The sequence below is a fragment of the Octodon degus genome, unplaced genomic scaffold (genome assembly GCF_000260255.1).
Source record: "Octodon degus isolate 3935 unplaced genomic scaffold, OctDeg1.0 scaffold00039, whole genome shotgun sequence".
In the NCBI taxonomy this organism is placed as follows: Eukaryota; Metazoa; Chordata; class Mammalia; order Rodentia; family Octodontidae; genus Octodon; species Octodon degus.
In genome coordinates this window covers 13,464,190-13,481,662 of record NW_004524615.1, presented here as the reverse complement: position 1 = coordinate 13,481,662, position 17,473 = coordinate 13,464,190, and the positions used below count along the sequence as shown (strand labels likewise).

General features: G+C 40.4%; 1 protein-coding gene across 1 annotated transcript in view; it reads right to left on the bottom strand.

Moving 5' to 3' along the window:
* Slc15a1 (solute carrier family 15 member 1) overlaps positions 1 to 17,473 on the bottom strand; it is a 60,236-nt gene that overhangs the window by 2,515 nt on the left and 40,248 nt on the right. Inside the window, exons 15-21 of the mRNA XM_012514743.2 lie at positions 16,313 to 16,394; positions 15,364 to 15,483; positions 13,773 to 13,919; positions 13,193 to 13,242; positions 1,752 to 1,859; positions 1,480 to 1,588; positions 768 to 911 (exon numbers count right to left, since the gene is read on the bottom strand). Of these exons, the coding sequence (XP_012370197.2) occupies positions 768 to 911; positions 1,480 to 1,588; positions 1,752 to 1,859; positions 13,193 to 13,242; positions 13,773 to 13,919; positions 15,364 to 15,483; positions 16,313 to 16,394 (760 nt within the window). The remainder of the gene's footprint in view (positions 1 to 767; positions 912 to 1,479; positions 1,589 to 1,751; positions 1,860 to 13,192; positions 13,243 to 13,772; positions 13,920 to 15,363; positions 15,484 to 16,312; positions 16,395 to 17,473) is intronic.

Sequence of the window (17,473 nt, the reverse complement as noted above, 5' to 3'; positions counted from 1 at the left end):
ATACTACCCTGAACACACTGGATCTCTAAGAAATTGTGGGATACCATGATTTTAATTGACATTTTGATACAATAGTTCAGAAAGTAAGCTATAACTTAAGTATCAACAGAATTTGCCTCATTTGTCAAATGTACTTAAAAGCAATGTTTTTAGATTGTTCTTAAAGCTAGGTTTATTTGATATGTTTGCTGGGAGCTACACTGACCTTCACTGAATCTTACCTCTAGTGAGGACACAGATCTGAAATGAGCACATTTATGAGTAGATGGTACCATTTGACTATTTAATCTATTGCCATCACCCTACTGACAATTACTAATATGGTTTTTTACTTAGTTCTCTCTGTCTCTGTCTCTGTCTCTGTGTCTCTGTGTCTCTGTATCTCTCTGTTTCTCTCTCTCTCTCTCTCTCTCTCTCTCTCTCTCTCTCTCTCTCTCTTTCTCTCTCTCTCTCATGCTGAGGATTGAACCCTGGACCTTGTATGCTCCAGACAAGAGCTCTACCACTGAGCTACATCCCCTGCCAAGGACACAAAGGGCAATGGTGAGGGTGGGGCTACAAACACCTACGGATGTAGGCCCTTACACAGCTAAGTAGTTTTCTTATTCAGGAAGGGCCCCATGGGCTTTCTCAAATCTCAAAGCCCCAAATTCTTTCTAGAATTTATAAAAAGATACACAGTGATTTAAGATTTAAATCAAGTCTCAGAAGTGTTTTTGAAGGCAGGAGGTTATGAAAGGGGTGGTAAAAAACAATAAGCAAGAAACCTGAGAATATGAGAACTCCAGTCCCGTGACGGAGAAGACCACCTCACCGCAGGTGAGGAGGAAATACTGTGGGATCTGCAGAGCCATGTTGACCGTGTTGGGTGAAATATCTTCAAAATGCTTTATTCCAGGGCAGCCATCACTCTAGAGCATTGAGGCAAAGAAGGGACGTTGAGATCAAAGTCAAGATTGCTTCTAGAACAGCAACTGTTCAGATAGGCATGCTGTTTATCCTGGGTTATGCTGTACAACTTAGCAAGGAGGTACACAGTTTAAATGCAGGCGTGCAACACTGCCTTTTTCTACTTGTGAAGGGATGGCCTTGGATAGATTGAAAATATATTCAGTACTATTTTCCTTTTAAATTAGAGTAGATTGCAAGTCAGATTTTTTTTTTTTTTTAACATTGCTTTCTCTTTAGGTGTAAGTTCTTGAAGTCCATATTTACAGCCTATAAGGAAGCATCTGATACTGGTCAGCATGAACTCCTTGTCAGTGTAAGTCAATTTGCTGAACTTTTATTTTAGTGCTTAACTTTAATCCATGATAAGTTGAAGTATTAGTGTGAATTAATTGAATTAATTTTGGCCACTCCCAATAGACACCCTATTTCCTTCTAGTCATATCATGAGTGTGCCCTTTGTGTTTCTGACCGAGAGGACTTCTGATAGGGTGGACGCAGGGCGGGAGGAGGGTGGGCGGGGCCACTGACCTGCCTTTCAATCATGTAGGTGTAGGCGCTACCGAATTCAAGGTAAGAAGATTGAAAATCATGTGGACATGCTTGTGGAAACTCTGTTGAGCTTATTGAGAAGGTTTTTCTATTATGAGAAAGAATAAAGAATAATAGGTTAGTGGTCTTGGTATTAGAAAGTCTCAGTATATATATATATATATATATATATATATATATATATTTTTTTTTTAAGATAAAGTCTTGATATCCTTAAGTTTTGGAGCAAAGCATCCAGAAAATGTACTTACACACCAGAAGAAAAAAACTGATACTCGCTGGCATTATGACTGGCGACATCTTCATAAACTTTCCCGCTCATTGTGATATTGACCGCGTTGTTAAAAGTATTTACAAATCTGAAACAGAGAACCATCTGCTTTACAAGTGAACTATGGAATAATTATTCTAGTTATAGGACATGTGCCTGACATGCTAACATTTTTGAGGGAATTAAATATGCTTCCAGAAAATTCCTAAAGTCTAAAGGCAGAAAATTAGCAGTTCTAGGTCTGCCCTTGCTCACTCAATCATGACAGCAGCCCTAAAAGAATGTGTTTAACAGTGTTTATACATGTCGGGTACTTCCTGAGTACTCTGTAAACATTACTAGTGCAATGATATTTAGAGACAATTAAGTAGGCACTGAAATAAATACTGATCCTTTTCCCATCCAATAGGCAGCCATGCCTTAAACTTTAGTGCTAAAGAGGTGAAGGACTAAGACCAGAACTGCCTAATTCCTGGAAGACACCCTGGGCAGAGGTTCTTTTAAGGGGCAAGGCGCAAAACCTGTTGTTTCCTTTACATCCAGGAGCCAGGGGCAGAAGAGGACCTTGATGAGGACTGCCAGGACAGTTTTAAGAACTGCTGTCAGATACACCCCACTGGCACAAGTGCCTGCCTGGCAAGTGCCTGCCCCTCCCCCCAAAGAAACTGCTCTCCTAGGGTGGGGTCTGGTGTGGCTCTTGAGTGACAGTGACCAAATTCTTGCTGAAGTACAGGAAAAAGAGGACACCCAGCAAGCTCTGGTCCTAGTGCCAGGGCTTCCTGTCTGCCAAGTCCTGTGCTTATGCCTTGCATGGGATCAGCTGACTCCTGCCTTTGTAGGCCCACAAAGGTGGTGAACAGGAATGGCAGGTGATTAGAGATCATCTCCTTAGATGGTTTAGACTGTAGGAGAAGCCTCTGAAATTCTTATACTATTCAGGGATGGGGGGGGCTAAGAGAAGACCAGTTGATTTTTTCCCTACCTAATAGGTGGGTGAAGGCTCATAGCAGATCTTCAAAAGTAGAGAACAAGATATAGTACACGTCTAAGTTCTGTAAAAAACTATTTATGATGTATGCCCACAAAATATGTGACCAAGGTTTATTAGCTTTGTGACACATTAATTTTGATACAGCAATTTTTATATGTAATTTGTAAAGGTTACCATATTCATACATCTGGGGTGAGTGTTCAAAATTTTTTTGAATGTAATTATTATTATTTTAAAATTTTTTTTATTTATTTGTGTGTGTGTGTGTGTGTGTGGCCACCTCAGTCCACCAGGGGGCGGGGCTGGCTGGCATGTGGTGCTGGGGGATTGAACCGTGGTCCTGTGCTTTGCTAAGCTTGTTCTAAGTAGGTGCTTTAGACCACTGAGCCATCTCACCAGCCCTCAAAATATTTTTGTTAAGGATGATGAAAAGTTTAAAGGCTGCTGTCCTAGAGAAACTTCCTATATATGGACAAAGAAACAGGTAAGAATGAGGACTGTGGTATTATTTGGAAAAATAGAAATAACCTAAATTTTCTTGAATAATAGAATGGATAAGTAAACTGTGGTATATCCGTGCAATGGAATACTATACAATGGTAAAGTGAATGGATAAGGAAAGCATATAGCAACATGGCTAAGAATTAAAAGAATACATTTTATAACATTATCTATGATATTACAAAACACAGTATTTATGAATATGTAGCAATATGTACACATATTATATGAACATGCAGCAATATGTAATGTTTAAGAACACATAAGAAAGCTGAACATCAAATTCTCACCTAATTTTTGACCTGAAGAATTACCACTTTATCTAAAGGCCAGTTTAAGGTAATTATTTAGATCTTGCAAATTACTAGTTTCATATAATTAGAAGGATTCCATTTGCTTAAAATTTGTATATGCTTCCTTTAATGACTTCATGAAATCATTGAAGTTGTTCTATTTATTTTCTGACATCTGTTTTCTAGATTTTCTTCTTTTTTAAATCTAGGAAATTACTGAGATAATAAAGCTTTGCTCCCTTCAGGATTGATGAGGGCAGTGGCTTGCTGAGGGGGACATGGAGCAAGTACTCCACGAGATCACAGAGCAGACAGAAGAGGTGGATCTCACTGAGGAAAGAGGAGTCCCTGGATGTGGTATGATTAAGAAGGCGGAGGCTTAGAGACTGGTTGAGGGCTTACGCTTTTGTCAACAAAAAGGGCCACTGGGTTACAAGGGAAAAAAAGTACAAAAAGGCCTTGGTCAAGTCAAAGCCAACAATGTGGCAGGCAATGAACCATTCATGGGCTAGGATAAGATTGTCCAATCCATCTTGATATTCAGAAGATTTTTTTTCCATTTATGTGTTTGGTACAGGATCTCACTATGCAGCTCGGACCTGTAGTGATCTTCCTGTTTTCAGCCTCCTCAGTGCTGGGATTACAGGTGCGTGCCGCTACGCCCAGACTCATTCAACAGTTCAGTGCGCCCCAGGGGCGGGGCTGGGGTGGCATGTGGGACCGGGAATCCTCTTTCTGCCCCATATTTTATCCAGGGCAGGTAGCACTCACACTTTAATCCTAGCATCGCACCATGAATCAATCCCAAACCCTGGTCCCTGCACTTGCCAAAGCAGGGGTTCAGCCCACTGAACTACCCCGTTGGCCCGATAGTCAGAAGATTTTAACCTAAAAATAGTTTTTTCAAGGATATAAAGTATATAAATAATATATCCTCATATTATTTCTCTTTCAGACTGATCATACTTTAATGATATTAATATGATAACATTTGTATGATCTTAGTGCAAAGATCTGTTTATTGATCTATTTTTAGACACAACTTAGTACAAGGAAAACACTGAAACATAGACATGATAAGTGTGGAACAGATTGGAAGAAAGAAAAATGAAAAGTAAATATAATACCTTTATAATTTGTATTAATAATAGGTACCATCCTAGTAATACACTGTATCTCTATTATTCTGTGTTTTAGTGTTGTCTTAGTTACTTTTCTCTTTATTTTCTTTCTTCTTTTCTTTCTTTTTTTGGTGGAACCAGGGATTGATCTCAGGCCCTTGCGCTTGCCAGGGAAGTGCTTATTCCACTGAGCCATCTCCCCGGCTCTTACTTTTCTCTTTGCTAAGACAAGATACCCAAGGCCCGAAGTTAAAGGAGGAACAGTTTAATTAGCTCAGTTTGTAGAGGTTCAGTCTGTCATGGGCTGGCTCCAAGACAGGGTAGCATGGCAGAGGGGCACTGCCCAGTAGGCAGGAGGCAGCAGAAGACAAACAACAACAAGCGACACACGACAAGCAGGGATCCTCTTTCTGCCCCATATTTTATCCAGGGCAGGTAGCACTCACACTTTAATCCTAGCATTGCACCATGAGTCAATCCCAGCATCACATCCTTGATCCCACCACCACACACCCTAGATTCAGCCACCTCCAAAAAGCCCCTCCTACAGCCACACAAGGCCCTGGGGACACATCTAGACATAAACCCTAACAATTGCATATTAGTAGAAGTTAAAATCAGAAATGGTTAAAGGTACAGCCACAGAGGGAAGGGGCTATAGCTGAGGGTGGAGGGTAAAAGAAGGGTATTCTTGGGTTTCCCTCAATTTATTCTTACAAAATCTGTTTATGATACATGGGTTTTGAGAGCAGACTGTTCTCTCCATTATGACACATCTAAGCTCATAAATACCATAACAATAGAATCATTCTACACATCATGCTGTCCTGTCCTAAAATCCTTTCTCTGCTCTTAACTCAGGGCAGTCATTAATCTGTCCGATGTTTCTATAATTATTTTGCTTTCCCAAAACACCATGTAAAAGGTTGGAATAGTACGTGATTTTTTGAGACTGGCTTCTTTTGCAGCATAAGACATTTGAAATGCATTCATATCATGGTGTGTCAACAGTTCCCTTTCCTGCTGAGTAGTAGTCTACTGAATGGAGGTACTATACTCTTATGACCCACTGAAGACCATTTGGGAGGCTTCTAGTCTTTGATGATTATGAACATGATTTCTATCACATTTGGGTATGGCAATCTATGTAAGTGTAAGTTTGTATTTCTTTAGGTTAAATATCTAGCTCTTATGGTAAGTGTGTGTTTATCTTTATTTAAAAAGCCTGCCAAACTGTCCCAGCACTCTGAGAGTGAAGTGGGAGAACTGAAAGCATGAGCCCTTTGGGGAACTTACAGACTTAGCAAAACTGTCATAAAATAAAATGTGAAAAGGGCTGAGCTCAGAGTGTAAGATCTAGGCTCAGTACCAGTGCTGAGAAAAGGTGAAGGACTTGGGGGGCAAACACTGCCAAGCTGCGCCTCACAGGGGCTGTCACACATTGCACTCCTGCTAGCAATGAGGGAGTTGCGGTTTCTCTGATTCTCATAAACACTCACTACTGTCAGCTTTTAAAAAGTGATTCTAGTTTGGTGTCATGGCACATGCCTGCAAACCCAGCAGTCAGGAGGCTGAAGCAGGATCGCTGTGAGTTCAAGGCTAACCTGGGCTACATAGTAAGTTCAGGACCAGCCTGACCTACATAAAATGACCCTGTCTCAAAAAAAAAAAAAAAAAAAAAAAAAAGTGATTCAGTCACCCAATAAGTTGTTCCATATATGTCATGTGCTTATTCACCACTAGGTGAAAGGTGTTTCCCTAATTGCTCTCTTGGGGAGTGTGTCATTCATGTACAGGAAGGCTATTGATGTTGTAAAAAATCCTTTATTTATTTGGTACAGGGTCTCACTATGCAGCTCAGACTTGTAGTGATCCTCCTGTCTCAGCTTCCCCAGCTCTGGGATGACAGGCATGTACCACCATGTCCAGTTTAGGTGGCCAGCACGGCATGCCCAGAGTTCTGGGGCCTGCATTGTATGTGGTACCAGGGATTGAATATGGGTCCCTGTGCTTACCAGGCAGGTGCTTAGACTGTGGAGCTATCTCTCCACCCCCAAGGCTATTGATTTTTGAGTGTTGACTTCATATCCAGCTGTGCTACTGAATTTCATTATTAAATCTAGCAGTTTTTTAGTGGAGTTTTGGGGATCTTCTATGTAGAGTTTCATGTTAACTGCAAAAAATAATTTAACATCTTCCTTTCCTATCATTATTCCTTTTAGCTCTTTCTCGTGTCTAATTGCTCTGGCTCATGTTTCCAGGACTATGTTGAATAAGAGTAGAGACAGTGGATATCCTTGTTTTTTTTTCTTGATTTTAGAGAGAAAGCTTTCTCCCTGCACCCTTAGTACAAGGATTGAACTCAGGACCTTGTGCTTGCCGAGCAAGCACTTATTCTATTGAGCTACATCTCCGGCCCCTGAAAGCTTTCATTTCTTGTCCATTTAGCGTGATGTTGGCTGTTGGTTTGTCATAGATGGCTTTTTATCAGATTGAGATGAAGACTATTCCAGTTTTCTGTAGGGTTGCTCTCATGAATGGGAGCTGGATCTTGTCAAAAGCTTTTTTTCTGCATCTAGTGACTTTTGTCCCTTGCTCTGTTAATATGGTGTATTACATTTATTAACTTAAATTTGTTGAACCATCCCTTCATCCATGGGATGAATCCCACTTGGTCATGGTGTATAATCTTCTTGATGATTTGATGTATTGTGTTTGCCAGTATCTTATTGAGGATTTTTGCATCTATATTCATTAGGGAGGTTGGTCTGTAACTTTTTTTCTCAGTTGGGTCATCCTCTGGTTTTGATATCAGTATAATTCCTGCTTCTAGGAATGAACAGTCGGAAGATATCTACTAAGTCCATTTGTGCAAAAGTTTGGTTCAATTATAATATTTCATTGTTTACTTTTTGTCTAGTTGATCTGTCTTTTTGTGACAGTTGGACATATAGATTATACAATAGAATTGTATTGGTGCTTATTTGGTATTTATTTATTTATTTATTTATTTATTTATTTATTTGCAGAACCAGGGATTGAACTCAGGCCCTTGTGCTTGCCAGAAAAGTGCTTATTCCACTGAGCCATCTCCCGGGCCCCAACTTATTTGGTTTTTAATGCTGTTAGCACTTGTTTCATATAGTTGGGTGCATTGGTATTTGTTGCATATATATTTATGATTGTTATTTATTCTTCTTGGATTGTTCCTTTTACAAGGATATGATGATTTTGTTTATTTTTCTTCATCAGTCTTGGCTTGAAACCCACTTTGTTTGCAAATAAAACAGCTAACCCTACTTTGTTCTTTGTTCCTGTCACATGTAGTACTGTTTTCCATCCTTTGATTTTCAGTCTATGAATTTCTTTTTTAATTAATCATGTTTCTTATATGTAGCATATTGTTTGATCTTGCTTCTTGATCCATTCTGCCACTCTGTTTCTTTCGATTGGTGAACTGAGACCATTAACTTTGATGGTTATAACTGGTATGCATTGACTTATCCTTGTCATGTTATTTTCCTGTTGTTGGCTACCCCCTTTCTCTCTATCCCTCTCTGTTTAATTGTTTGTCTTTCCTGATAGATCCCTTCTGTTGGGTTCATAGATTTGTAGTCCTTTTTACCTCTTTCTAGAATGTCTTTCATAATGTTTTAGAATGCTATGTTGATGGCCAAAATTTCCTCAGAGGTTCTTTGTCATGGAAGTCTCTTATTTCTCCATCAGTTTTGAAAGATAAAGGTCAGCCAAATAGCTCAGCAGATTAAAGCACCTGCTTAGGCAGATGCAGGGGCTGGAGGTTCAATCCCCAGCCCTGCCATGCCAGGCCTACCCCCAGGGTGTGCTGAGAGGGTGATTGAGAGTGGGTGTGGTGGTGCACGCCTGTAATCTCAGCACTTGGGAAGCTGAAAACAGGAGGATCACTATGAGTCTGATCTACACAGTGAGAGCCTGTAGACCCTGCCCTAAATAGAAAAAAAAAAAAAAAAAAAAAAAAAAAGATAGTTTTGCAGGGTACATCAATCTGGGTTGAAGACTGTTTTCCTTTAGACTTTGAAATACTTCACTCCAAGCTCACATTGGCTTGAAGTTTCATGCCAAGAAGTCAGCTATAATTGTTATGGGCTTGCTTTATAGGTGATTTGTTTCTTTTCCCTAACACCTTTTAAGATTCTATTCTTGTGTTTAATTTTTGGAAGCGTGGTTATGATATGCTTGGATATAGATTTTTTTTCAATCATGGCTAATTAGAATTCTATGTGCCTCACTTAACTGTATGTCAAATTCCTTTTTCCTACCAGGGAAGTTTTTTGCCATGACATCTGTGAACAGGTTTTTTGTATCATGTGTACTATTTTCTGCTTTTTCTTTTTAATTTTTAAATAATTTTATTGAGAAACAAATAGTAATGAGACAGTTTCAAAACCAATTCCTAGCACAGTTTCAATACTTAATACATTGCATGTTGTTGCCTTAGTGGTTATTTATTGTACAAGATGCAGACATGATATCCTGTCTACAAACACTATTTGAGTAAATCTCTTCCTGCTTTTTCATGGACTCCAATCAATCTTAAGTTATTCTTCTTTGCTTCCATCAAGCAGTTGCTGGATTGATTTCTCAGGGTTCCTTGCTCTGTTTATTTATTTTAGGAATCTTTATTTTAATGACTTCTAACCACAAGCCTGTCTTCTATATCTGAGATGCTGTCCTCACACTGCCTTAATCTGCTGTGGCTAAAGTTGTACCCTCAGGAAAGTGATTGATGATGTAGAGTGTGCCTAAGGAGAGTCACATGGAGAGAAAATATTATCTCAGGCTTTCACAGAGAGCAAATTGGTCAAGCAATGGCCATGTCTCATCCACGTGGCTGACACTGACAAATGATCTACAAACTGTGGTACAGGGTTTCAGGATAAATCCTGAGGGGATTGATTGACCTTATCAGATAGGAAAGTTACATTTCTTGTTAGATAGGTCTTTCTTTATCTTGGTCTTAACCATTCAGCAGAAAAGTATAAAAATGAAGTATAAAAAGTAACACCATATTAATATGCTGAGCTGTAAAAAACTCAAGTCAACAACTTCTGACATTTCCAGTCTTATGGAAAACACACTACTATTATGGACTACTGGACTATATTGGAATATTTTGCTGAATTCATGCACCTACAATGTTTAAATGACAATGGAATACCCTTCTCTGACAAAACTAAACAAAAAAGGGATACAAATGAAGGAGCATTTAGTATCTGTATATTCAAAATGTTAGGATAGATATACAGCTACTTTCTCTTAATTCAACAAATAGAAAGAGTCATTCTAATAGTGTTTGTGGACAGGATATTATGTCTGCATCTTGTACTATGAATAACCACTAAGAAGACAATAATATGCAGTGTATTAGTTATTGAAACTGTCCTACTAATCGGTTTTGAAACTGTCTCATTGCTATTTGTTTTTCAATAAAGTTATAACAAAGTGGTACCCTCAGCAACAACGGTAGCAACAATCACAGCCTAGAAAATGATAAACTGAGGTATTCCTTAATTTGTCACTTTTAACCATATGAACTAGATTTGTAGTTATATAATAAAACTTAAAGCAGATCAGAAAATTATATGTAGTATATAATTTCTCAATATATTAATTTAACTTCAGTGGTTAAAATTTTAAATGAGTTAGGGAGAAAATAGAGAAGAAGAGAAAGAGATTAGAAGTAAAACTGGAGGACAAAGGGGGATCACACTAACTTCAGAGAATTGGTGTAGAAAACGGAAGGGAAAGAGACAAAGAAGAGACAAAAACAAGAATAGAATGGAACCCACAAAAAAGGCTAGAAGCCATATTAAAACTAATATAAAAATGAAATAAAACAGTGAAGGGGGAAAGCAAAATCATAATACAACAGCAAAAAACAAAAGAGAAAGAGAAGAAAAAAGCCCATTTCCTGGTTTGTCTCTGGTGTCACTGGAGACAATGTGGAGACAGAGTTCCAGTCCGTGTTTATCTATTCCAGTAAGCCAGCAGTAGCTTCTTGGCAGAGTTGTGCACCTTCTGGTCAAGACCAGACTCATTCTGCCTGCAGCTGTCAGCTTATCTTCCACTGGCCCGAGCCCAGCTGGGAGCCACTAGATGGGGTCAGAAGCTGCTCTAAACTCTGCACTCAGCTGGTCCCTCTCCAGGATGGCTCCTGGCCAATCACTCTTTCCCACGCAGGATGACTGAGCCCTTAACATACTTTGCCACTTAGTGTAGTCCTTCACATACATTGCTCCTCTACTACTGTGTCTTTCTGTGACAGTCTCTGGGGTCACCAGCAGTCACTGTGTCTGCAGGTTTGAGCCATTCCTTTCATGCAGTGAGTTCTGTCTCAGGGAGAATGCACTGTTGGCTACCTCCTTCTTCACTGATGTTTCTCTCTTCACTTTCTCCACAGGCTTCAATTCGCACTTCAGATCTTTCCTCAGTCCTGTGGACTCACTATCCTCTTGCTTGTCTTCCTCATGTTGCTATACTCCAGCACCAGGATGGTGACTCTTAGAGAGGTTTTTTTCTCTGCTGCTTACCACTCTGCCATCTGGACAGAGCCCCATTTTGTTGGGTCTGTCTTCTTGTAAGGGCACTGATCTTATCACGCAGGCCGCATTCTCTTGATCTCCTCTAACTCTAATTACTACCCAAAGACCCATCTCCACACACCATCACACTGGAATAGGGCTTTAACATATGAATATGGGGATAAACATCCAGCCCACAGTAATTACATGTAGGGAGATTGATCAAATAAATAGCAACTCCACCATTTTGTTGCCTCCATCTGGCTTTACTTTTATTTTTTATTTGGTACCAGAAATTGAACTCAGGACCTTGTGCTTGCTTGGCAGGCACTATCTGCTGAGATATATCCTTGGCCCTAGTTTTGTTTTTTAAATTGTGCTATTTTCTTATTATTGAGTTTTGAGAATACTTTCTAAATCCTGGATACACATTCCTTGTCACATATGTGGTTTATAAGATTTTTTCTCCCAGTTTGTACCGTTTTAATCTTCTAAGAGTAGTGGTTGCCAGAACAGTTTTATTTTTACCAGAGTCTAATTTATCAAGGTGTTCTCCTATGGATTATGTTTTTGATGTCCTAAGAACTGAATGTTATGAGAACTTCTTAATGCTTTTTATATGAACTTTAAGATTTAACGTGTTATATGTGGATCTTTAATTGATTTTGTGTTAATTTGCATATAGGATATATAAGATTTTAAAATACAATTTTCAGCAAGAATTTTGGGTAAGATATCAGGTTTGTTTAAATTTTTTTTTAGAGACAAAGTTTTATTATGTAGTACATCCAGACTAGACTTGAACGTGCGCTGTAGCTCAGGCTGGCCTCAAGCTCGCAATCCTTCTGCCCTAGCCTCTCAAGAGCTGGAATTATAGGCATGTGCCATTGGGCCCAGCTCAGGTATGATATTTAGGTTAAATTCATTTTACCTGTGGCTGTAAAATGTTTCAATACCATCTTGAAAAGAATTTGTTTAATCTATTTAATTGTCTTTGCATTTGGGGCAAAGAACAGTTGACTGTACTTGTGTGGCTTGTTTCTGAACTCTTTCATGTACAGCTCTATTCTTCTGCCAATACTATTTTGTCCTGTTTACTGTAGCTCCACACAGTCTTACAATTGGAAGTAACATGAGTCTTCCAATTGTACTCTTTTTAAAATATATTTTGATTATTTTTCCCTTGTCTTTCCATGTAAATTTTATAATCATCTTGGTTTATATTTATAAAAATAATACTATGATTTTGATAGATACCACACTAAACCTATAGATCAATTTGGGGAGAGCAGGGATGGTACCTTATTAAACCTTCTAGTCAATGACCTCCATGTTTTTGGCCATTACTGTTTTTTTTTTTTTTCATTAGTATTTTGGAGTTTTTAACATTTAAATTCCACACATTTTGCTCAGTTTGTACTACACATTTCACACTTTAGGGGGAGATATTGCAAATGATATGATGTTAAAATTTCCAATTGTTTCTTCTTTCTTTTTTTTTTTTTTTGGGTACCAGGGATTGAACTCAGGACCCTGCGCTTGCCAGGCGAGCACTTATTCTACTGAGCTATCTCCCCAAGCCCTCTTTTTTCTTTTTGAAACAGGGTCTTGCTATGTAGTTCAGGCTGGCCAGGACTTACAATGTAGCCCAGGCTGACCTTGAACTTGTAGTGATCCTCCTACCTCAGCCTTTAGTGCTGGTATTACAGGCGTCTACCACTATGCCTGGGTCCAATCGCTTATTTTGTACAGAGAAACAGGATGGATTTTCGTATTTGTTGACCTTGTACCCTGTGACCTTGATTTGGGTAAAGTCCTGAATACTTTTTATGTAGACAGTTGTCACCTGTGAGTAGGGACAGCTTTATTTCTTCTTTGATAGCCTTGTTTCATATGGGTATGCATCACTTCCATGAGAAAGTAACATAACTTGAATTTTAAAGAAATATTCATACCTTATTCCATTTTCTCCTTTATCTGGCTTCTTGTTGAGCCCATCCTTTATCTGATGAGAGCAAATAGTACCATCAAAACATTTATGATATCTAATTTCTTAAGATAAATTCACATTAACATATTAGCCTTTGAGGAGAATGATTTCCAACCCTATCCTGATAGCTAAGAGCATAATTTTATTACATTTCAAGAGTTCTATTTTTCTCACAGGAGCCTCTATTATTTTTGATCTTTGCCTTCCAGTGCTTCCAAAGAACACTACTTTCCACTTTGTTCATTTAAGACAAAGTTACTCAGTAGCTCTCTAATGAAGCAAACAACCAAGAAGATTAATTGCATCATAAACTGCACAAACACCATGCCCCATTCAATTCCTTTAAAACCTTGTAACTCATATTTAATTCTTCCCATCTACCAGTCAAATTTTTACTAGAAGCCAAATGACTGGTGTTTCTAAAGCAGGAAGAAATTGAGGATTATCTGATATAAGACCATATAGAGGGAAAACAAAGTCACACTGATAAAAGCCATGACTCCAGCTCCACACACAGCAGTCAGAGGTAGACTTCAGCTACTCACCACACGGTAGTCACTGGGGGTCCACACCAGGAGGGTGTGGCGATGGCCCTGCTCAAAGTTGTGGGCTACCGCAGTGACTTGTGATCCGGAGGAAGACATGTTGATGCTTGTCAGTTGGTCTACATCAAAGGTCATGTATGTATCTGTCTGTGAGTGGGTAGAAAGGAGTCACAGTGAATACACACTCAGAACTGTAATGGCACAGTTACTGGCACGCAGATCTCCAAGTTCCCATTCTTACCTATCAGAAATGCCTTGTGAAGAGTTGGCATGCATGGCTTCAGCCTCATGGGTTCTGTCATGAAGCTTTTTAGCATGACCACAGGCATTTTACTCTTCATCAAGCCTCTTACTTTTGTTTTGTTTCATGAAAATCAATGCCATGGAAATTATCTCAGGCACTGGGCAAAGAACAGCAGCAGAGGAAGCACCGGTGGAGCCAGTACTGGGCTGCCCCATGCATCAGGAATCAAACATGTTTAAGTTTTACTAGACTTACACAGTGAGTTCAGAATCAGCCAGAGCTACATAAAAGACCCTGTCTCAAAATACACAAACAAATAAGTGATTCTAGCCACCCAATAGGTGATGACCAGTGATGTTCCATATCTTTTTTTTTTTTTTTATTTTTTGGCAGAACCGGGAATTGAACTCAGGCCCTTGAGCTTGCCAGGGAAGTGCTTATTCTACTGAGCCCTCTCCGTGACCCATTGCATGTCTTTTATGTGCTTATTCACCATTTGTGCCTTCCAGGTCACTAGCTTGGCAAGGTCAAAGGCAGTGGTACCACGTACAGCTGAGTAGAAATGAGAGCAGTTACCCCAGCACTAGGGTGAGGTGGGGTTAGGAACCAGCTCTTGGGGTTTTCAAAGCTTCCTGGGGGAACTCCACTATGAACTCAAGAGTGGGACAGAATACAACTACCTAGAGCGAGGTTTCCTAACCTTGGGGCTGTTGACACTGGGCCAGGCAGTTCTTTGTCACTGCAAGCCCATTGTCAGCATCTCTGCCTCTACATATAAGGTACCACTAGCATACTTGTAGTCTCAATGACAAAGAAAAGTCTTCAGAGTATCAAATGTGCCCCAAGAAAAGCAATCACTCAGTTTTGAACCACTACCCGTGTCTGCTACTTGAAGCATGGTTTTTGACAACAGCAGCAGTAAGGAGCCTGTGGAAGCACAGAATGTCTGATCTGCTGATTAAGAATCTGCATCCTAGTGATGCATGCCTATAATTCTAACACTCAGGAGGCTGAGGCAGGAGGATCATGCCAAATTTGAGTCCAGCCTACTATAGGGTGAGCTCAAGGTCACACTGAACTACTGTGAGACCTTGTCACAAATAACCAAAACCAACCAAATGAAACCAAACCCAATACAACCTGCATCCTCACAAGCTGTGAGGTGGTCAGTCCACAGATTCAAGTCAGAAGGGCAGTGAGCTAGAGCAGAGCTGGCAAGATCTCAAGAGGCTTAGGCACTGTGCTTCTGGGCAGGTTTATACAAGGACCAAGGAAAATTGCTTTTCCAAATCCTATCATAACTCAGGACAGCAGACAGGAAAGAAAGTTGCATTTCCCCGTGCTTACTTGAGACATTTGGTCCACGGTCACCGTTTCTCCGGGAAAAGATACAATGATGTTGTCATTTCCAATATTCAAGACTTTAATTTGGACTTGGTGTGCTTTGGGGAAGACTGGAAGAGTTTTCTGTGCAAAAGAAAAAATTGACAGTGAGTTCTTCGGTGCAACACAGAAGGGCATCTTCCTTTGGGTTCTGATGCCCCCTTCTCCCTGGCCGCCCAAAGGTCAGAGTAGCCACAGCGTGAATGAACGGTGGCATTTGCCAATGGGCACGACGCTAAATTTCATGCTATATTGACCACAATTTAACTTACTTTTTATTTTTTGATTTTAAAGAACTTGAAAGAAAAGGTTGGGCACACACGTGTGCATGTGTGTGTGCATGCACACACACACACAGGCACTCATGCTTCACACATCACACAACACCTACTTCCTGGACTAAGGCCTAATCTCACGCTAACAACGTTAGATTAGTGCACTGTACTGTGGGCCTAACAGATATGTGGATTAGTCTAGGAACTAACCGTCACTAGAGACTTGAGCACCTGAAGATGTGTATTTCCATCCAAGACTCTGCACATACTCTGAAGTGCTGCTTGTTTGTGAATGATGAACTTAACCAGGTCTCCTACAAGTTGAGGTTCTAAAAAAACCATTTCCTCCCGTGGTGAAAACTGGAGCCTAAGTGGAAGCTGCGTATGTCATTTTCTCCTTTCAACACAGTGCACCCACCCAACCCTCTCCCCAGCTGTACCTTCACAGTGTGAAAATTCAGAGTTCACTGATGGAGAACTATTTTGACCCTTGCCTCACACCGTTTTGTAGCTCCACAGCCAAGAATTGTACATAGGAGAGACCTTCGTGCACCAAGTCCTCTTAGCTCTAGAGAAAGGTTCTATGTGCCCCCCCAGACCCACGAGGAAAGGATTTGGGAGACTCGGGGAAGACTCACGTCAATTTGCACTTGCACAACTGCAGCCACCACAAAGGCCATGGCAGCCAGGAACATTCCCACTGTCATCCTCTTCAGGGAGCTGGGGGTACAAGAAACAAGGGAACCTCAGCCAGCCGCTTGCAGAGATTTGAAGGAAGAGCTTCAAAGGATGCCTCCCCACTTCCCTTCCGCACAACCAACTTCGCTATAAAGATGCAGGCACTGGAAAATATCTCTTCCTCTGGCATTTGTGACCAGGGCTAAGCTGAGCACATGGCCTACAGTTTCGCATTTGCAGTTTTATGTTTCATTTCTAGAAACGATAGCTGAGGTAATACTCAAGACTGCAGCTCACATTTTTATCATTTACATGGGGGGATTAAAAAATATGATGAATGCTTAAAAATTTTTATAGAAGCATTTATTAGAGTAAAGGACATTTCCATGAGCTCCCCTTAACCCTTAGGAAGCCCTTATTCCTTCCTCCAGGTTACTTTCTGAAGCAGTCCTGGGGGTCCTCTTTCATGACTGTAGTTGTGCCGTTGTGGCTGCCCTGATGTCTTCATTTAAAACATTTACCTTTCATGGTCACTTTGACTTTGGGAAGGAACTACCAGGCACACAGTGCCAGCTCCAGGGACTACAGTGGCTGAGGCCACAGAGTCAGGTGCTTAAGAGCCTGTCTTTCTATTGGACGGCAGTGGCATGCACTGACTTTTTAATCACGTCTCTTAGAGACCCACACAAGGCTCCTAAAATTGCTTCAGAAAGTGGCAGGCACAGCAGGATGAGTGTGCTTGAAGTGAGGGGCGTATTCTGAGGGATGATTAGTGGCCACGGGTCTTTTACTGTAATAAGTGTTTTAAAAACACAAACATCCATCAGATATGCTGACCATACTTACATAAGACAGTCTTTTTTAAATGTATTTAGTAGAGGGTCTACAGGGTCTCACTACACAGATCTGACTCATAGTGATCTGCCTGTTTTTAGCCTCCCAAGCGCTGGGATTACAGGCACGTGCCACCATGCCCAGTCTCAGTCGCTGTCTCAGTGTGTCCTGGGGACAGGGCCAGCACAGCATGCTAGGGACTGAGTCCCCATTCCTGCATCTGCCTAAGCAGGCAATTTAGTCTGCTGAGCTATCTGGCTGGCCCAAGACAGTCTTTTTTTTTTTTT